Genomic DNA, 25,516 nt, shown 5'->3' on the forward strand with positions numbered 1-25,516 from the left:
CAAACACATGAATCATATTGTCCGCTCAAAAACACGGGTCTACACAGATTTATTCTTTATAGATTGTCGTCATTGGTTATTAGGCCCAAAAAACACGTTATGTCCTTGTGTGAGAGGTGCAATACATTTACTTTTATATAACTCCATTGAGTTATGTCAATCCAATGTGAGATCTTTGTTTTGACACTCTTCGCACTTGTACATTGAATTATGTCAGAGCCAACAAATATACAGACAAAAGTCACGTCCAAATGGATTAAGACTTTGCTCTAATACTATTCTGTGTGGACCCATGACACATAGCGGAGAACACTCCTAATGTGTTTGAACTTAGATTTTTCGACATAACTTAATTAAAATAATAAATAAAAGCTAAAGATGTGTCATTCACCGATGGGTGAGGCATGAGGAGGGCAACTAGTATAGTCATGAGTCATGACTCTTTGTTTTGGTGCACTTTTTTAGGTTATATGTGTTTTAATTTGGCTTTCCATAGCTATGAAAGTATTGTTATCTATTAATTAATTTATAAAATTACAAGCAGCACTTTTTAACTTTTTTGAATTTTTGAGGTTGCTGTGTTAATTAATTATTACTAATATTCATGGCCAATTTGTGGAGCTGAAAGAGCAACCAATTAATTAGTGCTGGTCCTCTCTTCTTATTTCTACAACTTCAGAAGGTGCTATTAATTGGAGCAACAATACTGATCAATGGTGCAAATTCCAGCAGGCCCACTTCAAAATACAGGGAGCACATAACACTAATAGAAAAAAAAAAAAGAAAAAAAAGAGAGGGGGTTTTTGATTAGCATATTTAAGGTTTATTAGATTAATCGCATTGCCTAATTAGAACACCCAAAGATGGTGGAGCCACTCAGTCTTAACATGATATCAGAGAAATTTGAAACCCTAGTCGTCATGATATTTATAAACGCAAGGTGAGACATCTTGTCAAACATACACACACACATATTTATTTATATAGATGGTTTCTCACACGCAGACGACGGACCCTGTTGTTCACTTAAAAACAAGATCAGACCCACTGTTTCAGCCCATTTGAACAAAATGGAACTCACTGTTTCAGTCCACTTTCACAGCTGTTGAATGCAACAGCATGTGATAATTTCATCACATTATATATATAGGGACTAGGGTGTACCCTTTATCGTGTGAGCCACAAGAAGACTAGGCATTTGGTCCCATTGGTACGAGTACCGGCACAACAACAAGGAAGCATTGTCATAATCAAACACTGATACATGAAATCAAAGAAGAAGCAGTACTACTAGTACCGTCCACACACACATTGGTATACATGAGTTTGTTTTCGAGTGTGCTGGGCAAACTCTGAAAAGAGAATCCTCTTAATAAAATTAAATGTCGTATGTACCTTCAATGGGTTTAGTGCCATTATAACATTAGTATTTTTTCAAAAATACGGAGCTCTAGAGATTTAGAGCCCTGGCGGTTGCTAGGAGTCTAGGACGCCCCTGTATATATATGTATATATCTTTCTAGCTTTAATGGATATGAAATAAGATATTTTTTGCAGGAAAAATCTACAATCCCATCTCGTAAAGCCCCAGATAAGCCTTGTCTTTCTACTGAATTAGTCTCCTCTACCCACCATTAATTGCTTATACGGCTACGTCCGGCATACGTCCTCTCTCCCTTCCTCTCTCTCTCCCTCTGTTTATTGTTTGTCATTTAATCTCTTCTTTGTATAAAGTTGACAATTAGTACAATGACAGTACATGGATGAGTGATGAGTTGTTGCGGAACTTCAATGCGTGCATAAGGAACTGCGTGGATGGCTCAAGTTGCAGTGATTCCGTAATGTCTAGATAACATTGACCGTACAATACGAGCTTCCGAGAAACAGAGCATCTAAATGCACGTCTCAGTTCCTCAGTTTATGTGTTATTAGTTAAACTAATAGACTTTAATGAAGGTGAATGGAAATGAATCCGTACAAGGGGCAGAGCAGGACCAGTACAATCATAAGAGGAAACTCCTCCATGTTCTGTGAAGGAGATTGGTTCGTGATTTGGGAAAAGATAAAAACAGAGAGAGATAGAGACTGAGCAAATATGAATTCAGTGGGGTCCTGCTCTCTTTATCTCTCTAGTAATATTGTCCGTTTGGGTTTGGAGGTGCTGTGAATTGTTGTGCAATGTTGTTGTGAGGTTTAATATTGTGGTGTTGTGAGGTTAGTTCAAACGTGAAACTATTTGACGCATCACTTTTAAAACTGTGATGAGATGCTGTGAGGTGCATTTTTTTTTTTTTGAGTACAAATACAAACACAATATACGACACACCACCAGATCAAGCCTATGAAAGTACAAGTGTCAACAAGCCCCACGCAGGAGGCACAAATCAAGCCCACGCAGGGGCAGACTATCAAACCCACGTAGGGGCAGACTAAGCCCACACACCTCCTTGTAAATATTCGGAGGAGGTGAGACTAGAACCCATGACCTCAGTCAGGGACATTTGACGTATCTAAATTACGGTTATATTAGATGACTAATAATATTAATATAAAATCACTTAACGTTTACATTGTATATTAATATAAAATAAAATAATTGACTTAATTTGATTACGTGTGACAATTCAACATAAAATGTGCCCGTTTGGCAGTGTTGTGAGGTGAGGTGAGGTGAGGTCCTGCGTGATAAAAAGCTGTGATGCTATGAGGTGAGTTCTGTTGACAAAAAACGTTTGGCTTGTCACAAAAAACTATGATGTTGTGAACTGAGGTGCACCTAAATGCAGTGCAAACACACTATCAATACTTTAAAACGCGTTGTGTTAGTTAGGACGACCAATCATCTTCACTAGAGTACATTCTGCATCATTACCTCTCCTCTTCAAAGAGACACATCCTCGTCTTATCCTCCATATATCAAATTGATGCAGACCAACCCACTAACATAATATTGTTACGTCTCACCAGTAGGATTTTAAAGCGCATCATGCTAGTTAAAGGGTGAACAAGACCATACAAAACACTTCATAACTTCATACTCAGATGATGTGGGATAGAGGAATGACCAATCACCTTCCACTAAAAGATCTTTTGTATCATTACCCCTATCTGCAAAGACACGTTCTCGTGTGACCTCACATGCATTCTACCTCAGCTTTAATACTAAATTGATACAGGCGTAACCCATTAACACAATATTGTTCGTTTTGCAACTCTCATCCGCACGACTTTAAAATCCGAAAGGCATGCAGTGATTGTCCTTTTTTAACCAAACTATTTAATAATCAAATTAAGTTTCAGTGTCAATTTTATGTGGTAGAAAGTGAGTCTCTGTTGTGCATGTGAAGGCCATGTTACCTTTGTCTCCCCGCCCACCCAAAGAACCTCATAAGCTCTAATAAAAGACAACATAGTAAGGACTTGTATGATATGTCAAACCCAACTGCCCAAAACTGAAAACACCTTTTCATACTACAACTACATTTTTTTGGGTATCTTTTTTAGTACAATGCCTCCACCTCATACACACTCATCTTTTTGTGCAAAAATAGATAAATTGTAATTATCCAGAACAACAACGTTGGCTGTGGATGAATAATTTAATTGGAAGTAATACCTTTGTGATCGCGCGCTGAGGTTTAACACAATTTATCCCATCATCAGGTGAGAAATTTTTGTGCGCATGAATTTGATGGCCCGGATTTTTTCTTGTATATGCTCAAATGGACAATAATTTAAATTTGAACAGTAGGAGAAAAAAAATGCAAGGAAAATTAGTGATTGAGATTGGGCTTCTAATGGGCCCATTACAGCTAAGGCAGGGATCAAGGAAGACCAAGGACTTTTACGGATGTACCTCAGCCATGGAAAGCCAAGACTGAAGAGCACATGTATTGCTGAAGAAATAAACATTAATGTGTGAAGCTCAATTAGGTGCACTTGTGGTTGCACCCTGCGTCAGGGAACATCATTATACTCAGAGGGTCCAAGCCAGGTTGGCTCGATTATTATACTTTCATTTTTTCTACACGCGTCTTTAGCTGTTTAATTGACAAGATTTGATGACAGAGACAGAGATTGTGGCATAAAGGGTTACAAGTCAACACAAGCTTTGCATACATAGAATTTATGTTAATCAAATTGCTAAGTGATTGCCATCTAGGGACACGCCGGTACTCAGCTGAATTGGCTAACCATTCGTGTATTTCTATTCACGGTGTGGAGTTCGCATCTTGCGGATAACATATTTGTGTGTGAGTATGTGTTGCATGTGTATGAGTTTTATGTGCCATCAAAAAAGTTATCATCTAGGATATTTGAGTTAAGTGAGATAAATTGATGTTTAGGGACGAAAATCGGTAAACTCGAAGCGGATAATATCTTTGATGCAAGTAGTATTAAGATTTTCAACATGATATCGAAGCTTCTATCTGTCCACTTATTGGATCTGACATAACCCATCTCATAAGTGCAAGGGAGCGTTCATATCCCATATCGGTTTGGGATGCCCAAACCATGTAGTTTATAGGAAAGAAAACCCATGACCCTACCACACTAATGCATTTTTCTAAGCTTAAGTATCATTAAGTGAGACGGATCAAAAAAAATAAAGTTGTGTGTGCTTGATGTATCCATCGAAAATTGGTAAACTCAAAGTGGATAATATATTTGATGCGAGTATGATGGACAATTTCGACATGAAGAGCGGGTTTGAGAGGAAATTTTGTCATCACTTGTGAGCAAGCTTGTCTTGGTTAGACAACCGTCGACAATAAGGACCACAACCGTGCGGCTGTAAAACAAAGCCCAGGTTCAATGAATGACCCATGAAACCTGGACCACGTGAAGATGAAAGAAGGCCTAACCTCGACTAGTGAGTTGTTTGGGCCCGAACTGAAAACAAGAAGATCCATAGAGCAGGACCACAGGTCCACCTATCAATGATTATAGGCTGGCTAGATCAGCCCAGGTAGAGAGAACATTAGAAGAGAAACGACTCAGAGGAACTTACATATTGTTTGAGACAGAGATGCTGAAAGGTTGTATGTGTTTGTCTTCTGGGGAAAAGAGGAGAAATTTTAGGAGAAATCATTCCTTCATTACATTATTTAATTTTCTCTCTCATTTCAGGTCGAATTATGAAGGAAATCAATTCCCCCTTCATTGCAAGATCTCCAAAATATGGGATATAGAACACTGAAGTTCAATCTTACAAAAAAAAAAAAAAAAAAAACCAAAACTACAAGTTTCAGTAACCTCCAGATTGGACTAGGAGCCAGGAGAAACAGATGTACCTCTAAGTATACTTGTTCCCACCATTTTTTTTTCCGGAAGTGTTGGACGCAGACTAAGCAAAACGGTCTGCGGTTTAGACTTCAGAGTAGCACTCATTCTTCTGGCACTTGAACCGGCTATGACGCGAACTCTGCTAGCAAACAAATCCTTTAGATTTAGGCAGATAAAACAGCAGGCTCCTGTTTTGCTTCCTCCGCCTGCAAGCTTGAGTAATATTTGACAAGGACTTCCCAACCACCAGGGCACATAAAACCATCAGGAGGGTTCTCACCATTTCTGGCATAAGAGCGCATCTGCAGCAAACAACAAGAGCGATGAATTTTTTTTACGAGTATCGGTAAAATAAAATGCTTATCTAATAATAAAACATTAGATACCCCATTGGTTTCTTCACCACCAGATTTGGTTGGGCCTTATCAGCATGTTTAAATAAATCAAATGGAGATACTACATCAAATCACAAGGGAGCTCCTAGCCTAATATGGACTGGGAAGTTGTGACTCTTCCACTTCTGAATGTGAATCACAGTCTTAAACTCCTTTAAGATCTCTGAAACCTGAGATTTGCTATCAATGAATGAAATACTCTCCCTACCTTTGTCCCAGAGATGAAGAGGAACTCATTGGCACGTGAAGGATCGAAAAATGCCATCTTCTTTGCCACAGTGTCATATGCTGCGACCTGCCAGATATGACAAAGAAAGTTTGCTCAGTGGCATCACATTTAGGAAGACTTGAAACCATCAATTGGCATATACAAAGAGAGCACTACAGGAGAAGTGTATCAAATTAGAATAAGAGTACTTGATAATGGCATAGTAATCTTATGTTAATGCAGCATAGTAAGAGTATATGTTTGTTCTCCATCGCTAAGAGGGGTTTAATTATTTCAGTGATGACCTCAAAGCCTATTGTGTTCCCACTGTCCTTTTTCTTGTACAAAATTGTAGCAACTTCAGATAAATCCTGGTTACCCCGGCATATAATCTAAGCTAAATGTGATATTAAGAAGAAAAAGAATAGAGAGAATAAACAGTAGTTTGCCAATTCTGAAAGGAGTGCATAAGGTACCCACCCTAAATGGCAAAATATTTAGCTTCTCCAATCCAGGTGCCATGCTTAGAACCTTTTTCCCATGATCAGGGTTATATAAATCTCTCTTCTCTGTCGGGTGACCCATACCAGCAGGGTCACGACCTACAATATAAAAGTTAGCACCAGCATTTATCCGTGCCTTAGCATGCCACTGTACTTCAGTTGGTCCGGCATAATGCATGGGTGAGGGGAATATTGCAACAATGGTTGTCTCGGGATCAAGAACTCCATCTTCTAGGACCTGTACAGGAACAAATTCTTAAGAAAATCTAGACACTGTAACCATCACAAAATGAACAGAAGCAATTTGAGATACATAAAGCATTTCAGTACACAGGACATGTGAGAAAAAATGGCTTGCAATCTGAGTTAAAGAAACAAAGAATCATGGTCTATGGTCAGCCACAAATCAGTAAAAACAAGTTGAAAAGTGTTATGACTCGCACCAGAGGGAACGGACTTGTTTCAAGAATATTGGAAGCCAATAATGGTATCGACTTTCATGGGGCTAAAAGACACATTCTCATATATAAGACTATACTGAATAAGAAAATATGAACCCAAAAGGTGACATAAAGAAAGCAAATGGAGATACCTTGCTGTGTTGCTCCATTCTAACATCTAAAGGCACATCATCAGCCTTTGTGTAGCCCCCTAAAGGGTGAAGCAGCAGGATTGGATTTTTGTAACCCATCTCCAAAAGTCGTCTGCGTGTATCATTCATCAATAAAGCATGCCCATTATGCACAGGGTTCCTCAACTGGAATGCAAAAACTGCATCAGCCTGACGCCTATCAAATTCCTTTCTGAGTTGCTGAGGAGAAATCCTGTAGTGATCAAGACCATCGTTATATTTAATGGGCTTTAAGACTTCCAGATCCCCACCTATGAGCCAATTTCCAGCTGGAGAGACAGTCTCCTCAACATATGGCAGGCCGGGTGCAGTTGTTCCCCACGTTCTAGCTATTCTTTCTTCCTTGTTATGCTTGAATATCTCAATGCTGCAATAAAAATCAACATTTACAAACCGATACATATATATATATATAGACACACACACACACAACGAGAGAGAGAGAGAGACAGAGAGAGAGTCGATTAGTTGACAGGACATTCAGCTGGTGCAGCTCATGCTTTCATCATTTACAATATATATATATATATATGGACACACACACACACAACGAGAGAGAGAGAGACAGAGAGAGAGTCGATTAGTTGACAGGACATTCAGCTGGTGCAGCTCATGCTTTCATCATTTACAATATACATTTGGTTTCTTTTGAGATACTATGGGATGCTTTGGTGTTATACAGAACAATTTTTTTTTTTTTTATTTTTTACGCAAAATATGTATGCAATGTGCATGAATTAAAAACACTAAGAAGTGCCCGTCTAATATGACATTTCAAGCATCTAGGAATAAAAGTCCAAAATGTGATAGTAGGCAGCCATCCAAGGTCGGGCTCTATGAATGACTGAATAAGTTCCTTGCTTATCAAAATTCCCACTAGATGCAAATGCCGATGATCAGCTAGAAAACGGAGATGCAAAAGGCTCCTTAGAAATGCTAGCCAAACAACAAACTACGTTACTTTTATATCCAACAATTTGTTGGGCAATAACAATCCATTTCAACGCATAAAATATGCAACTCTCCAACGTCATAATCCACAAATAAGAGTATAAGACAAACCTTCTGAGAATGCCAACCAACTCTCCGTCTGGAGCAACCAACCCAACATCCTTCGACGACCCAATTCCCTCCTTCGTCTCATCTTCGATGGCCAAAACAATGGGGAGCGACATGTTGACGACAGTGCCATCCTCCATTCTCAAAGAATTGAAATGCAAACTCTGCAAATACTCATCCTCCCTCATGAATCCTCTCAAAGGGCTCGCCCATCCTTCACTAATCACATGCACCCACTCGAGATCGATCTTAGTCAGGCTCACCTTGGGCATTGACTCCGCCTCTTTCAACTTCAATCCCCTCTCACTCTCCGGCACCACCAAATCCACCAACACCCCACCATCCGGATCAATCAATGAGCTCTTGATCGACAGACCCGTACCTGAAGAACCCTGCATTTTGAATTTCCGTCGCCCACCCTCAAAATGGATTAATTGGTTCGAGTGGTAAATCGGTTTCAGTCGGAATTTCGTCGAACAATTTGTGAGCTTTGCTTGATGGGTCGTTGTTTGGAGATTATGGTTTAGGTAGGGACTGAGATGTAGTTTAATTGCGAAAGACATGATCTGAGAAATAGTGCAACGGTAAGAATCCGGTAAATTGGGGAAGATGTAGCATAAATGCGGAGTATGAGTGCATTTTTGGAGGAGAAAAGAAAAGGCTTGCGACTGAACTGGAAAAAAGAGATCCACACGTTTGAATCGCCGTCACTTCGGGTTTGTGGACGGAAGTTTCTCCAAATTTGCTTTCTTCTTCCAAATTGGAGTCTGTGGGCGATCGAAGGCCGAGTCCCTGTCATGGACCGTTGAAGTTCAATTCAAATGGATGGGCCAGAGCCCAGTTCTTGGAAATCCAGCCCATTACTGCTGGTGCCCAACCATGGGTCCGGCCCAATCGGGATTTTAATATCGTGCCCTAATTCGACGTTGCGGAGCTTAAACTTGTCTGGTGCGCGCAAGATTCAAAGACGTTTCTTCCTTTGTATAGTGTCTCGCGCTTTCTCTAGAATCCTAACTAGGGTTTCAAGCTCTCGATTGGCTTTCTCTCTGTCTTTCTCGTTTTCAGCTAGTTGATTGTGTTTGGTCGGTTGGTTTTCGGAGATCCGGGAAGTTATTTGCGAGCTCGAGTAGTTGGCAATGGGAGTGCCGGCTTTTTATCGATGGTTGGCTGAGAAGTATCCGATGGTGGTGGTGGATGTGATGGAGGAAGAGCCAGTGGTTATCGAGGGCGTCAAGATTCCGGTGGACACCAGTAAACCTAACCCCAACGACATCGAATACGACAATCTGTATCTTGACATGAACGGGATCATTCACCCTTGTTTTCATCCCGAAGATAGGGTAATTTATGGTTGTTAGTTAGTTTGTTTTGTTTTTTTTTAAAAAAATTTCTCAAGCTTTACTTTTGCGTTTTTACGACTTTTGCATAATATACGTGAGGCAGTTTGTCGCAGGAACTAGTTTAGTTGCTTTTATAGTAGGGAAGGTAAATGTGTTCTGTTAATTGAATTGAATTTTTATATGTCTTTTACTGTTCTGGTTCCTCTTTTTCTTTATCTTCTTTCCTGTTTTGTTGAATAAGTACACTTGTTTTTTTTTTTTTGGAGATGCAACTGTGTTGGGGTATGAGTAAGGATATATAGTTAATTTTCATCTATAACGTCACGCATTCAACCTCTTTGTAGATGTCCCCAGCTGTGATTTCAGATGCAATTTACTGCTGTGATTTCAGATGCAATTTACTTAAGTTGGGCCGATAAATTATTGTTCACAATGTAATATGATTGCTAAATAGAAAAATTGTATGTCTTGACGTCTCTTGAATTCTAGAAACGTGTATGTGACTTAAAAAGGATAAATGGAGCCATGGAGGGTAAAGAAATCCAATAGGGTGAAACAATTTCGGCATCCTCTCTGATTAGATGTCAAATATTCGTTGACTCAGGGCATATGTTTGAAAGTGAGTAGTGTTAATACATAGTTGATAACATCTTTTGACTAGGACCTTCACTTAATGTAGAAGGGCTCATGATTTGTGGTGAATGGAGGACCAGGACCTTCAGTCACTGAAGATTGATAACAACACAACTGGGACCGACCTTCAGTGGAGATAGTTACCACAAACCGTGAGTCGACTTTTATGGACAATGATAAAGTGTTTGGTATATGAGTTGATTGGTGGTGTTAAGTGTTAACTACAGCTCACAAAGAGGTCTGTCATTGGAGGTAATGTAGAAGTTCATGAGAGCATTCTCTGAAAGAGGAATTGACAGCCTGGATTTACATAGTTTATGATGAGGAGAGGAAATTGAGAGAGATCACCCTCTCACCACATGTTAGCTGATATGGGTAGACTCTGGAGAGAAACAAAAGTGTCTCTAAACAGATGGAGAAAAGCATATTGATAATGTTATTGGTGTTTGGTTCAGTACTTTAAAGTTTTTGTTTTATCATTTATGCTCATTGTAGCTCTGCCAAAATGTTTTCTTGATGCTATTTTCATGGCATACCCTTATTTTGTTTGGGTTGCCCCCTCTTGGTTTTCACTTGAATGAAAAACATACAATTTTTCTTCATTTGTGAAGATAGAATATGCTTTTTTGGGAATGTCAAAACACAATGTGTATGTAGATCTTAGCCCAACATGGGGATTTTTTTTTGGTGGGAAAATACCTTCTCAAACATGCTCTTACATAACCCTATTGTTCTTGTAGCCTTCTCCAACAACTTTTCATGAGGTATTCGAGTGCATGTTTGACTACATTGATAGACTTTTTGTGATGGTGCGACCTCGGAAGCTGCTTTACATGGCAATTGGTAAGCTTTTAATTTCAGTCACCCTTAATTCTGCTAACTAAATATGGATAAATATTGCCTGTCTTCTATGCAATGCTGATTGTCTGAAACAACTCTTAGATGGTGTTGCTCCGAGGGCAAAAATGAATCAACAGCGATCCAGGCGTTTTAGAGCAGCTAAAGATGCAGCAGATACGGTATGCACTTTTGTAAAAGCCAGGCGCCTCCCATGTGTTTGGCTGTTTACATGGGGTGACTTTACCTTTCTCTTTTAATTATTCAATCCTATTTCGCATGTATATGTGTTGAACCAGCATTAGAATTTTCCATCAGCATCTCAGCTATATTAATTTTGTACCACATGAAATTGACATGATCTTTTCATGTATTTTCATTTCTCCGATGTCTTTTAGGTGGTTATTTACATATGATATTTAGTTAGAAAATCAGTGTTCTGGACTCAAAAGACTTGCTTTATTGAACATGCTTCGCTTGGACAGTTTGGTTGTGTACAAGTTGTAAATTAGGTCTTTTGGTTGATGGGTTCTTGATTGGGAATATCTCCAATGTCATTCAAGCAGGTTTTTCTTGTTCCTGGAATCTTAAATTTAAGGGCTTTGAATAAAATTGGTCTTTGCTAGTAGATCTTGGAGATTACCCTTGTAAGTCTGCTTGCTTGTATGCATTGACAAAGGCTTTGGTTCCTTCATTTTCTCTGCATTATCTCCTGCCTAGCATCCTCTGTCCACACCCATACTAGCGTAAAATAAAGAAAAAAATAGAGAAAAGAAGGAAAGGGTGGAATCATGGCTGATTATTGATATGTTGCTGTTTCTTTTGTAGGCAGCTGAAGAAGCACGACTTCGGGAGGAGTTTGAGAGAGAGGGCAGGAAGCTTCCTCCAAAAGAGAATTCACAAGTTTTTGACTCCAATGTTATCACTCCTGGAACAGAATTTATGGCTGTTTTGTCTATAGCACTGCAGTACTATATTCATCTTAGACTAAATAATGATCCTGGATGGAAACAAATTAAGGTATCGTCCATGTAATGGTCCCCTGTCTCAGTGTCTGTCTTCTCTTTAATTGTCTTTTCGCATGATGCACTTATCTCTGGTTTGTATTACATCAATGAAGGAAGAGTGTTTGAGATTTTTCGTATATCTTTCTATTTTGAAGGTGATTCTTTCCGATGCAAATGTTCCTGGTGAGGGGGAACACAAAATTATGTCATATATACGTCTTCAAAGAAATCTTCCTGGTTACAATCCAAATACACGCCATTGTCTGTATGGTTTGGTATTTTCCTCATGACGCAGTGTTTTCGCATAATATCTTTTAGGATATTATTTTTGTATTCCGTAGTCTGTATTGCATATAATGGGTGCTACTTAACAGGATGCTGATCTGATTATGTTGGGTTTGGCCACTCATGAAGTTCACTTCTCAATCCTTCGAGAGGTTTGTATTTTTGTTACTTTGTGTGGGATTAAATGATGAACTTGTGACTTCATGTTGGCTTGGCATCTATGTAAATTTTTGGAGTGAAGGAAACATGGGATTAATTTAGAGAGAGTTAATTATGAAGCGATTGTCTGTGTGTAATCAATTTTGCGTGTTTGTTTTATCAGAGTAAGTATTGCAAAGGAAAGGATCCTACATTCCTTTGTATGGACTGCAAGTGAATTGTGGAACCTCTTTTTTTAATTTAGTATTTGCAATATGTTATTGGCGAACATGTGGCCCAATGGTAGAGTTGCAGTGTTACAACCTAGAGGTCACATGTTCAATTCCAAGAAATTGTCTCTCCACATATTCTGTGGCGTACATCTTGCATTGCGGGAGTCTTGTGTGCTGGAGTTGTTTATATTTTTTATTTGCAATATGTATATGTTTTCCTTTTCATTGTAACTAGAGCCTTTTTTTTTTGAATGAAAAAATTTATTAAAAACTAGAGCCTTTTTTCATGGATTGCACATTTCAGCGTACATCTTGAATGTCTCCGACTCCGTCCATTGCAGGAGTCTAGTGCAAGGGAGTTGTTTATCTTTTTTACTTGCAATATGTATATGTTTTCCTTTTCATTGTAACTAGAGCCTTTTTTATGGATTGCACATTTCAGGTTGTTTTCACTCCTGGGCAGCAGGATAAATGCTTCCTATGTGGTCAAATGGGTCATTTAGCAGCAAATTGTGAAGGAAAGGCAAAGAGAAAGGCAGGAGAATTTGATGAGAAAAGCGAGGATGGCGTTGTGGCCAAAAAGCCATACCAGGCAAGTTTTGATCAACTGTCCTCTACGAGGTTGAGGCATAAATATTTTTGCTAAATGTGATAGGATGAGATTTTTAATCCTCCATGGACTTATTATCTTTGTATCTTATTCATGCAGTTTCTCAACATCTGGACTCTAAGAGAATATTTGGAATATGAAATGAGAATCCCTAATACTCCTTTTGAGATTGATCTCGAGTGCATCGTGGATGATTTTATTTTCATATGCTTCTTTGTGGGCAATGATTTCTTACCTCATATGCCCACATTGGAAATTCGTGAGGTATGTTATGCTTTCTAATTGAATTAATTTATTTCAGAATTTATGTTGCATTTGACTAGTTTAGACAGCTATAAGCCATGTTTTGATATCAATACAAGGTTTGTTTTAGTCAGATTGTGATTAGTCATTCTTTGAATTTGAATCTTCGTGCTGGGAAGCTTGTCAGTTTTTAGGCATTTTCGGAATCTTAAAGAAAGGCAATGTATGTCAAAAACTTGCTGTGTGGTGAAAAAAAAATAAAATGTGTGGTTGGTCTTTCAATCATATGGGAGAGGCAAGCAGATTCACTCTATACTGCATGCACCAGCTTAGTAGAGCTCCAAGATTTTTTGATGTATTTCTTTGGATCGTTCAAGTCTTGTGTAGTAATCGTTTGCATAGATTTACAACAAATTTAGCTGTTATCCATTTTCTGTTATGCCTGGATATTTTATCAAATATACTGATTGATATTGTTGAATGTTGACTCAAATTGATATAATTTATTTAGTACGCGGACACAATTGAGTGTATCTGTGCTCCTTCATATTATATGAGTTTCAGTGCTTGGGGGGAAATGCACGTCAAAGTATTAGTTTGTCAATAATCATTTAATGCAAAATTCATGCGCTCTTAAGTGTTGTTACATCCCATCTAATATGATTGTCGATTTGGAAGCATAGTTGTCAAAGGCATTCGCCTAGGCGCAGCGAGGCGCAGCCTCTGCGCCTGAACCATGCGCAAGGCCCCGGCGACGCCTAGGCGCGCGCGCCTGTCATTAGGTGCTAGGCGCAGCGCCTGATGAATTTAGGGGCTTTAGTCTGTTTAAGAAGCATCGATTGGGCTGATGGGCTGAGTTTTCTGGTATTGCATCGATTTGGCTGGGTTTTCTGGTATCGTGCAATTCAATCGATTAGATTTGGGTTTACTGATATCGTGCGATTCAATCGATGAGAGACAGAGTCGATTTTGCTGGGTTTCTGGTATTGTGCGATTCAATTGATGAGAGAGAGAAGGCACACCGAAGAACACAGAGACGGAAGGTTGAAGACGACTCTGTGTCTAGTTGTTTTTTTTTTATTTATAAATAATTCACCGTATTATGTAGTTTTATTTTTCCTTAAGTGGGAAATAAAGAAGAAAAAATCTGGCACGTTCTTATTGGTCCCTATTTTTTTTAACTTTCAAGCTTGTCTCTAATCAAGAAATCATCAAACATGTGCCACTAATAATACTTTATAATCAACAAAACTAAGAAAATACATAAAGAATGGCAAGAAGTAAAGGAAGTAGTACATTAATATTTGGGAATAATATATAGATTTATTTTATAATTAGTTATATGGATATGTAAGAGTGAAAAATTAATAAAAAATTAATATTTGGGAATAATATATAGATTTATTTCGTAATTGGTTGTATGGAACTATGGATACTTTAAGAGTAGAATTTATCTATCTATTAGAATTATTTTTATTTTTATTTTTAATTTTGTGCCTTTCTTCACTCGGATGTGCGCTTTAAGTGCGCCTTGCGCCTCAAGCGATAGAAGACCTTTGCGCCTTGAGTGCGCCTAGCGCCTTTGACAACTATGTTTGGAAGATAGATTCCAATTTTTTAATATTAATTTTTATTTTGGTGTTAATTATCTCATGTATACTTTTATTGTTGTACTTTAGGGTGCAATAAACTTGCTGCTCGCCGTTTACAAAAAGGAATTTAGGGCATTGGGAGGGTATTTGACCGATGGAAGCAAGGTATTTAAAGAATTGTGGGTTGTTGTAGCAGCATAAAGTTGGTTCAGTCATGAAACTACACTTTGCTTTGAAAGTTGAGACATTGTTCTTCTTTTCTTTGTGACTCCCCGTTTCCCTTGTCAGCCTAATTTGTGCAGGGTGGAGCATTTTATCCAGGCAGTTGGATCATTTGAAGATAAAATATTCCAGAAAAGAGCACGATTGCATCAGGTTGATTTATTTCTCCAGATTGGTTTGAATGCTTTCGACTGTTTTTTCTTTTGTGCACATGGATTGTATGGTGTAAGGAGTTGAATTTATTTTGTGTAATTTGTAAACTTGCCCAAGTTTGATGGTATTTCACTAGAAACATGATGTACCATTGGAATGCACTATAATTTAACCATGCATTATGATGTGGAAATGAGTTGGAAAGGGAAACAATAGATGTGAGATGGTCTGGGTGAAAACAAATTCTGATGTTGTTTAGACTTTTCAATTTAGAATTAAATTAAGATGGGAATCTTGAGAGTTTTGCTAATAAAGTGGGACATAAAATAGTTGAGACCAAAGGTTTGTGCTAAAGTTGAATGGAATCGATGACAAGACTGGAACAAGGTCTTTTAGGGTTCTTTGCACATCCATGGTTGTGATTTGGGAAGGGGTTGGGAATTATGTGTCTTCTTTTAGAGATTTCAAAAGGGTATTGATGGGTCAAATTAGGCATTTAAGAGCGGAATAAGGTTGTTATATGATCTTATAAACGGAACTGGTGGGCACTTGTGCAGTTACACGAATGTGCGGAGGATTATGGAGAAATGGCTAGTTTATGTTGTTGAGCTATTGACGCCAACCTTTTGCGAATCAAATCATGATAACATCGAAAAAGGATGATTCTTTTGCGCTTCTAATCAACAGAAACAGAAACAGAAAGTCCTGGCAGTATTTATATATACGCACATATTTTGACGTCAGCTGCACAAATGGTTGATGGAAAACTCTGTGTTTCCATGTCATAGATTCTCCTTATTAGTTATCAAGACACTCTTCATTCATGTACTTCTAGTCCGAGCGGTCAAGCTCCTTACCACATGCCCTAAGCGCAAAACTTTGAATCCCCATCCTCCTTGAACAATTAAAAAAAGCAAATTAAGCCACTCTAACTAGGGAAAATCTTTCTGCCTGCTAGGAATCAAAAGCATTGCCACCAGTAAATATTAAAACTTGTTCGTGAATGCCCTCTATGAGTTCAGGTTGTAGATTCAATATAGAAGACATGAATTCTCTTGCAGGTAGCTGAGATGCCTATATTTCTTGTTGAGGTTCAATATTTTGAGATGGTCCACGCTGTTGTATTCTATTTGAAATTCATAAAAAAGGAGTACATGCAACCCAGGAATCTGAATTAAGAATTTTAATAATGCTGTTTGTTTGAGGATGTGATGAATGAGTAAATGGCTGTCTTTTTGCTTTGAGATGTATTAATGGAACATGGTCATTGGCTTGAGGTAAGGAGAAGAAGGGAAATGGCAAAGAACATGTCATTTCTTTGGGGATGTATGAATCCTGTGTACTTATCATTTTAAAAACATTTGATAATACCAAAAGGTGGAAGGTTTAAAAACATTTGATAATACTAACAGCTGGAAGGTTGAATTGTTGGTGTTTGATTGAAGCTTGCTATGAGCAATGGATCTCATTTTGGCAAAGGTTCTCGATTTCCTGACAGTATTTGTGGTTCAGTTTATGTGAAACTTGTTAATTATTGCCTTGCGAAAGTTCTGCTACAAATTTTTTACTGCCTTTGCTTTATGGATTTTTTTACAATGGTTTTTGTTTTAATACGTACTTTACAGCGACAATCAGAAAGAATAAAGCGTGAAAAGGCCCAAGCAAGAAGAGGAGATGATGCAGAGCCTCAATTTCAACCTGAATCTTTGGTACCAGTTGCTCGATTTCATGGTTCTCGGCTTGCTTTTGGTCCTTCGCCTTCACCATATAAGCAAACAGGATCAAATAGCACTTCAGAGAGCTTGAATTTTGAACAAAAAATTGGACAAGTACGAATGGGTTCATCAGACCATACTCGAGCACACAAGGTTGCACGTTTTTCTTCTGGGGCCACTGTTGGTGCTGTAGTTGTCGAAGCAGAGAATATTCTTGAAATAGAAGTATGTTTTCCTGCTTCAGGAGAGGCACTTTAATGTAATTCTGACTCCTCCAGCCATCTTTAAGACTCATATTTTGGGTAGCATTTGATTTGGTATGAGCCTTACGGGCGAGGAGTTTAGGGTGAAGTTGTTCTCTTATAAGATTTATTTGTTTTTATCTTCAGATGCTCGCAAACTCAGCTGCATCTTTGCAATGATATTTTGTAACCGGCTTTCAGGTTCATGAAAACAAGGAAGAATTGAAAGCAAAGCTTAAAGGGTTACTTCGTGAGAAGTCTGATGCTTTTAACTCGGAAAATCCGGAGGAAGACAAGGTTTTGATTTGATAACTCTTTACAACCTTGCTTGTGCAAACTCTGTAGTGTATTATTTGTACTTGTTGCAATGTTCTGTTTTTCCTTGGCCTTTTGCTTCCAAACGTATATGATGAAGATGATATCCTGCAGTTATGGATGCTGCTAGATTCTTACATTAAAAAAAAAAAAAAAGCATACTGAGGTGTCTACATTGTTGACTGAATACTGATTATGTACAATTTGTTTTTGCTGTTTGCTTTATTCTTGTAGGCACTGGTGTTTTTTTTTTTGGGGGGGTGGGGGTGGGGTGGTGTGTTTTCACAGGCGACTTTACTTTTTGGTCATGCTGATTATTTTTGGAATCTTATTCTGTCATAGTTGATATCTGGATGCTTGTGTATCTCGTGTGTTTATTAGATTAAATTGGGAGAACCAGGGTGGAAAGAGAGGTATTACGAAGAGAAGTTCTATGCAAAAACTCCAGATGAACTTGAAAAGATACGAAGAGATGTTGTAAGTTCAATGAATTGTGATGCTATTGGAGTTGGCTTTCGACAAATAAATAAAAAGCTATTGATATTCGGTGCTTTGTGTCTTATGTCTTCTAATCATTACGTCTTTCTTCCGGAGTTGCTATTGAGTAGGTTTTGAAGTATACAGAAGGACTATGTTGGGTCATGCATTATTACTATGAAGGAGTTTGTTCTTGGCAGTGGTAACAATCTATACAGTATTGTTCTTTCTTTATTATTGCCTTTTTAAAAAAAAATAATTAAGAGAATCGGAAATGGGGAAATCTGATTGAAATTAGAACGTTTTGAAGAAAGATTTGGATTGCTTTTTTTATGTTTCCCTTAACACTGTTTGTGCAGTTAAACAAGGCGTGCAATTTAAATTTCTCTGTTGACCTTTTTATCCTTGGTGGGGTTTGATGTAGTAGAAGTAACTGGAGTCTTGTTTTCCTTAGCTTAGTCAATAAATAACTGGAGCTGTTAATTATTCAAAAAAAAATTATATTCGGGAAACTATGGTTTGGTCATTATGAGAAGGGGACATGAATTTGGAGTCACATATTGCAAGTCTGAGTTTGATAGCTGTTTCTGTTCTGGAACCATATAGAGAATCCTTGAACAGTGACAAGACATTGAAATTTCAAATACTAGGGATGGATGAATGGCTAATTAGGGATATGAAAGTGTGAGAATTTTAGTTTTTAATGGAAGTTAATCAAAGCTAATTATGGGATTTATATGGAAAATTAAGAAACGATTGTAAGAATAGATAACGCACGCTAGCTTGTTACTTAGGCTCTCTGGGAGTTCCTCTTAGAAAAGTTGATCTAAGATTTCATTAGTGTACATCTTGCAAAGAAAGTTCCTTTTGAACACTTCTAGGCTCTAGCTGTGGTTTACTTAAACAAGAGATTCCTATGCGGAGAGTCTAATTCAAATCACACAAGGGAAATTGAATTAATTTGTAAAAAAATTACTAATCCTTTTTTCTAATAAGAAAAAGACTTAATATGGACAAAGTTCTAGTCAAGAAGGTTGAGTAGAGTGGTACTGCAATAGTGCACTTCTGAATCAGTGGTAACTGTGTAGGACTTTATCCTGAAGGACATAGAAATAGTTACCAATAGAAATTAGTCAAATTACTTATGTGCTTAAGTAAAAAGTTAAAAATAGATGAAACCTTGTGGATGAGATGGTGTTATCGATTTAGATGTCGATCATGAAAGAGAACTAGAGAATTCTGGCATTGAGTTCCAAATATATCCTTCATTAAATCCTGTGGCAGCCAACTCCAAATAATTAGGTTAAGGCTTAGATGTTCCTCTCCATGTTGAAATGTACGAATAGAATCCGAGTTAGTTTTGAATAAGCTTTGAATTGTTCCCCACTTTAGTTGGGTTTTCTCCATAGATTTTTTGTGATCCTTTTAGGCTTCTTATGCTAATGTTAGTAAAGTCATGTGATTACTCTTCCCCATTGATTAAATAAATTCATATATTTGAACCAGATAAAGATCCTCTGTAGTGCGGAAGTAAGCCTTTATACATCTGCCTTCCCCTGGGCCTGCTGTGGTGGTAGGAGTCTCATGCAATGGGTTTAATCTTTTATCGATTGATTGACTCAAATCAACCAAAGCTCATTTTTTTTTGGAATGGGGATTTCTTCAGAAGGAATTTAATCTCCTAATTGTCTAGGGAAGTATTTGGTATTGTAAGCATAGGAGTGGGGTTATATAGTCTTGAAGTAACCTTAAAAGTTAAAACCTTTCTTTCCATAACTGTCTTGGAGACATTCTAATGTTTAATTCTGCATTCACATGACCATACTGCATTCCCTGTCTCTGAATTTCTAGCATGGGATATTATCTTTACCTTCATGGCTGATCTATTCCTTGTACATGGATCAATTAGGTAACAGGATGACTCGTAGTTTTATGGCTTTTATCCCCTTTGCTATGAGTGAGGGAGAGGTTGTAGTTAGTTTTTTTTTTTTTTTTTCTATGTGATATACATTTGTCTCTTGATGTTTCGCTTTACCAGTGCAAACATTTTTTATATCAGGTTTTATCCCTATCATTACGCTCCCTTTGCTTCTGATCTAAAAGATCTCAGTGGGCTAAATATTAACTTTGAACTTGGCTCTCCATTCAAACCATTTAATCAGCTGCTTGGAGTTTTTCCTGCTGCAAGGTGTGCCAGCTACCTTCTATTTCCCTTGAAATTTCCAATCAATTAAGGTACTAACGGTGATTCATCTGCAGCGCTCATGCACTTCCCATGAATTATAGGAAATTGATGTCTGATCCAAATTCACCTATTATTGATTTTTATCCAACTGGTATGTAAATTTGTTAAATGTGAAATCCTAACAATTTTTTTTTTATTTGCAAATGGGAATATATGTCTTCCTTATTTTTGTTGTCTGTGTCAGATTTTGAAGTGGATATGAATGGGAAACGGTATTCATGGCAGGTGGGTTGATTGTTTGGTTTGAATTGCATCATTTTCTAGCCTTTGGACATGATAATATTATTTTCCAAATGGTTATGGATGGAAATACATTTTTTTTACTCAACTTACACATTATTTTGAAGGGCATAGCAAAATTGCCGTTTATTGATGAAGAGCGACTCTTAGCGGAGGTTGAGAAAATTGAGCACACTTTAACGGTAATGAATGTCAACTTTTGTTGCCATGTCACAACTTATGGATTATAATATGTATCTGTTCATGTAGAAATGCTCCCATCTTTTGTAGGAAGAGGAAGTGCGGAGGAATAGCATAATGCTTGACATGTTGTTTGTGTTATCATCACATCCTCTCTCTGTAAGCATATATTCTCTTGACAATCGCAGCAAACAACTAACAGACCGAGAAAGAGCTAATATCAAGGAACTTATTAAGCCTGAGTTGAGGTTTGTGTCGCAGTGCTTAAATGTGGCTTATTTTGAGCATTTTCTTCAATCTTGAGAGTGCAATTGTTTTTCTTTTTTTGCTGTGGACTGACTGCTTCCTATTTATCATGAAAGTTCACAATTGTTATAGTCTATTTTAAGAAAAACATGTTTTGTTTTTCTCAAAATTAAAAGGTATTGTCTTGCTTTGTTGAGTTTAGAATGTACTATTACAATGAAATGACAATTTTAGTGCATATACCAATTATTCAAGATCCTGTTTGCTAGTGGATCTATCAATTAACTGATGATAATATGAGCATAGACTTATGACGAGAATATGAGCAAAGAAAACTATCAGTTGTACTGCAATTGATTTTTAAGTATAAGCATCAACAATTGCCACCTTTCCGTCTTGTAGCATCCTAAGGTCTTTAAGTTATTGTGTTTTAGACTTTTAGTTTTAAGATCATGTTCCTTGCATCCTAGATTTGTAAATTTCAGCACATTATACATCAAGGGTTAAATGAACCAGTATGGCTACTTGAGTATTCTATAATTGATTTTTGTTTACGGTTTGCTGAGTAACTCTCATAGTGATCCATATATGATACTCAGTGAACCTCGACCTTATATTGCCCCGTTTTGGGCTTACTGAATGAAATGGAGGGTTGATATGCTGAGAGTGGTTAGCTGATACAAATTACTGTTCAAAGAAACAAAAATGCTACAATGGATCATGAGGCTTTTTTTGAATCTTGGAAATGGTCAAGATATGAGTTCATTCAAGAAACAGTACAACATTCAGACATGAGTTCATTTAAGAAATACCATGAAATTGCTGTTTAGGCTTCTTTGTTCATCTAAGGTTGTACACCTTCGTTACTTTTGATATTCTGGATTTTGTTCCAACACAATTCTCATTATCTTGTTCAGTATTATAATGTCAGGGTTTGGGAATAAAGTCAAGTCCGTCATGTTAGCTTTTAGCAATATTTACACTGCTATTATGTACGTTGGTATTGTTGTTGGATGCTATTAAAAATTTTAAGATATTTTTTGGATAATTTTCTGATATATTTAGGGGTACATGCAGCGGCGGGATGAATGGTTACATAGCCCCTTGTGCTGGAGATACCCACCCGCCTATATTTAGGACCCCTGTTGAGGGAATGGAAGATATAATGGACAACCAAGTCATGTAAGCTTCTATTGCAATATTCGACATGAGCATAGTGCCTTAGAATGGTTGTATCTCATATCATTCTTATTAACATTTTTTCATTATTTCTTTTCTGTTCAGATGCGCTATATACAGACTCCCTGATGCTCATAAGCACATTACTCGGCCACCCCCTGGTGTTAATTTCCCAAAAAAGGCAAGTGACTAGTGAGAGTAGTCTCTAGTTTGCTTATGAAGTATAATATTGTTTGGATACCTTTTTTTTCCTTCTATTTTTCTGCATGTCCTGGGAATGCGTACTCCCCCCAAAACGGCAAGTGACTAGTGAGAGTAGTCTCTACAACTGTGGGGGCTGTTGCAGTTCATCTCTTTTAGTTTTCACTTGCTTTTATTTTCGAGCCTTCACATGACATGGATGGTTTTTGAGGGACAATATAAACTTTCTGCATTACGAAGTGAATTTTGAATTTGGCCTGTGAATTGACGAACTGCTCTCATCCTTGAATAAGGGGAAGTAGTTAAATCATTTTTTGTTCCTGACTTACTTGGGGAGCATGTGCCTAGCAAGCATGGGACCCTATGAATCTTGATGGTTTCTTGTGTTACTGTTAGACACACCACCTGTAAATTCTCTCCTAAAATTTCCTATCTTTTAATCATATTCTAGAGATTTGACACTAGGACATTCATACAATCACACTCTTGCCATTAATATCGGTGCATGTGTGAACACATGGTTTCTCACCAGAAAACTTTTGTTCGAGCACACTTCATTGTTCACTGAATAAAATGTTGGTGGTTTCTTGAGCTGTCTTTTGTCATTTTGAAAATAGAAACTTTTGCATTTTAACATTAGTGTCATTTTGTGCCTCCTGGAACTGTGCGGTTCCTGTTTATTTTCTGGTCTTGCAGACTGTGGAGGTGGATGATCTGAAACCTGAACCTGTATTATGGCATGAAGATTCTGGGAGGAAGCCGTGGGACAATGGAAGGTATGTACCAATTGATGTTCTGTAGGATCGTGGTCCATGTTGTCACCACTCTGTCTTACAGCAGGACTTCAAATCCCCTTCCAGGCTCACCATTAAACAATAAAAAAAGAAAACAAAGAGAAGATATCTGCGGGATTGAAATGGGAATGCATAATTGAACTCTGAAGAACCTCTTCGTTGTGATTGTTTTTTGTTGTATATGCTAATAGAATGTTTCTTTTTGTGTTGGGAATTTTGTGGCTCGACTTTTCCTTTCAGGCAAAACCCCAAAAGAAATTTTTCTGGTCATCAGCTTGGGGAGGCATCACATCGACTTGTTACTAATAGCTTACAGTTGAAGGGGGATCGGGTTGGGTTTGGAAGCCATATGCGTGGGTCACCACCTTCTTATGCTGCTGCCCCCTATGTTCCTCCAGTTCCTTCCTATTCAAATTTCGGGTACAATGATCCAGGACGTCATGCAGGGGTACCACCTCCCAGAGCAGACTATACTCGTGGAAATCACTACCATTCTTCAAATCCTAACCTTCAAAACCGCTATGACAACGGATATGAACGATCCTATTATTCAGGTCCGCAGACTCCTTACAACAGTAATCATTCTCAGTATCAAAGAAATAACCTTCCAGCTTCCAACAGCAGTAGAGATCATCATCCAAGGAATGCGTATCACCCACCAGAGTTTCATCAGAATGATGTAACGGGTTACCAGCCTAGGCATGTGCCGAACATTTCAGCTGGGAATAGTACCTATCCTCATCATCAAGGTGGCTACAGTGGCTACCAGACCCACCAAACATCAGGAGCTGGTAATTATCAACAGTGGGGGAGCAGGGTGCCCCCTCATGCTACCCAGAACTTTTCTAGAGGTCATAGCCACCATCACCATCACCATCACCATCACCAGGGTGGAAACCAATATTCCACCTTAGTCAGAAGAGGGGATCGGAGGCCGCCCGCGCCACAGTCTGGATATGGGCGTAAATAAGGAGGTATGTGTTTATCGCTAGGTTTACTTGACCACAGAAATGCTGTAGGGCACTCGGCTTCCGAGGAAATGTACCATTGCAAAAGTTTTGCTTTTGTTTCTCATTATTTACAGACTACAGTCTAGTTTCAGCATATTCCTTATTGTTGTATCTATCTAATTGGCAAACCTTGCTAATTATTTGCTATAATGCACCTCCAATTTTGAGGAGTGATTTGATAAATTGGAGCGACATGTATATATGTAAATGATCCTCTTCTTTTTCTCATTATAAAGACAGATTTCCAATCGATAATGCTCCTTTTTTTTTTAATCAATTAGCATAGTTTGTCCTTGGTTTCGTTATTATTGGAAATAATGTAGACTGTTTTGATCTATTTAGATGTGAAGACCGGTGTACTTGGCTTGTAGAGTACTACAACATTGAATCCCTCCTAAATCTTTCAAAGGAATTGCTTCTAGAGAATGTCCTTGTATTGAGATTATGAGATAATGATTTGCAGAATAGTTGGTGAATCTTTATGTCATCAAATCATAAGAACTTGAGAGATCATTCTATGTTGGGCTTTGGTCTAATTTATTATGTCGTCAGGTCGTAAAATTTTTATGCGTGCATGTCTGATACCAACTAATGTGTTATTGGGATGCTCCAAAATCCCAACAAATTGAAGGAGCCGCCTTGGTTATTCATTTCTTGTAGTCAATCGCGTGCGTGTGCTGATGCCCGAGTCAGTGTAGATTCCACAGGACGATCAGCAGCACCGCACGTGTGCAGCACAGCTTAGAATTGTCGGGTGGTACTGACGGCAGGGTCCATTTTAGAGGAGGACCCATCCCCATCATCCCCTCTCCTTTACTAAGCTTTTTATACAAACAATTAATTTTATTATATAATATTCTTCACAAAGTGGTTGTCGGGGTGGCCTGCCCTTCGTTAGGTTTAGGTCTCGTGAATATTATCCGTTTTGAGTCGGTTCATATTAATTCGCAGAGATTTGTCTCTTGAGCCATTTGACTTAGAAAATAAATTCATTATATTCTACATTTCACTTTTTTTCTTATACGACATGAGATTTAAAGTACTGAACCCCTTCGTCACTCGATAGCTCACTCGGTAATACTAAACTTGAAAATACGACTTCGTGGTCTCGTCCACTCGAGTTAGGTGCTACATGTTAACATAGTCTTGACACCTTTTATTTTGTCACACGTGTGAATGATTAGGTAGGTAGTCTGCATTGTAACTGTCGTGGTCTTGACTCATAAATTCATCCATCCGGACCCATCCGACTCAACTTTTTTCAAAGTAGTGGCATCTTCTGTAGCTCTGGATTTAT

The 25,516-nt window shown here is 38.0% G+C and overlaps 2 protein-coding genes across 4 annotated transcripts; one reads left to right on the top strand and one right to left on the bottom strand.

Annotated features, from left to right (window-relative positions):
• Positions 1-5,076: 5,076 nt before the first annotated feature.
• Positions 5,077-8,836, bottom strand: LOC120000803 (ATP sulfurylase 2-like). Of its 2 annotated transcripts, none has more exons than XM_038848941.1 (5): positions 8,086-8,836; positions 6,985-7,390; positions 6,370-6,630; positions 5,890-6,062; positions 5,077-5,588 (listed from the first exon to the last, which is right to left on the bottom strand). In XM_038848941.1, the coding sequence occupies exons 1-5, from the start codon at positions 8,643-8,645 to the stop codon at positions 5,429-5,431; spliced, it is 1,560 nt and encodes a 519-aa protein (XP_038704869.1). In that variant the 5' UTR covers positions 8,646-8,836; the 3' UTR covers positions 5,077-5,428. The 2 variants fall into 2 exon arrangements, with proteins under 2 accessions (XP_038704869.1, XP_038704870.1); XM_038848942.1 differs by having other exon boundaries at positions 5,890-5,976; positions 8,086-8,834.
• A 176-nt stretch (positions 8,837-9,012) lies between these two features.
• LOC120000802 (5'-3' exoribonuclease 3-like) lies at positions 9,013-24,474 on the top strand. Of its 2 annotated transcripts, none has more exons than XM_038848939.1 (23): positions 9,013-9,422; positions 10,796-10,898; positions 10,998-11,074; positions 11,721-11,912; positions 12,055-12,174; positions 12,274-12,336; positions 12,998-13,147; positions 13,265-13,429; positions 15,088-15,165; positions 15,289-15,375; positions 17,001-17,315; positions 17,534-17,629; positions 18,029-18,124; positions 18,256-18,326; positions 20,184-20,312; positions 20,384-20,460; positions 20,554-20,594; positions 20,717-20,791; positions 20,880-21,037; positions 22,101-22,217; positions 22,320-22,395; positions 23,112-23,191; positions 23,450-24,474. In XM_038848939.1, the coding sequence occupies exons 1-23, from the start codon at positions 9,219-9,221 to the stop codon at positions 24,177-24,179; spliced, it is 3,300 nt and encodes a 1,099-aa protein (XP_038704867.1). In that variant the 5' UTR covers positions 9,013-9,218; the 3' UTR covers positions 24,180-24,474. The 2 variants fall into 2 exon arrangements, with proteins under 2 accessions (XP_038704867.1, XP_038704868.1); XM_038848940.1 differs by having other exon boundaries at positions 22,113-22,217.
• Positions 24,475-25,516: the final 1,042 nt, after the last annotated feature.

Source organism: Tripterygium wilfordii, chromosome 6 (assembly GCF_013401445.1).
Source record: "Tripterygium wilfordii isolate XIE 37 chromosome 6, ASM1340144v1, whole genome shotgun sequence".
Taxonomy (NCBI): domain Eukaryota; kingdom Viridiplantae; phylum Streptophyta; class Magnoliopsida; order Celastrales; family Celastraceae; genus Tripterygium; species Tripterygium wilfordii.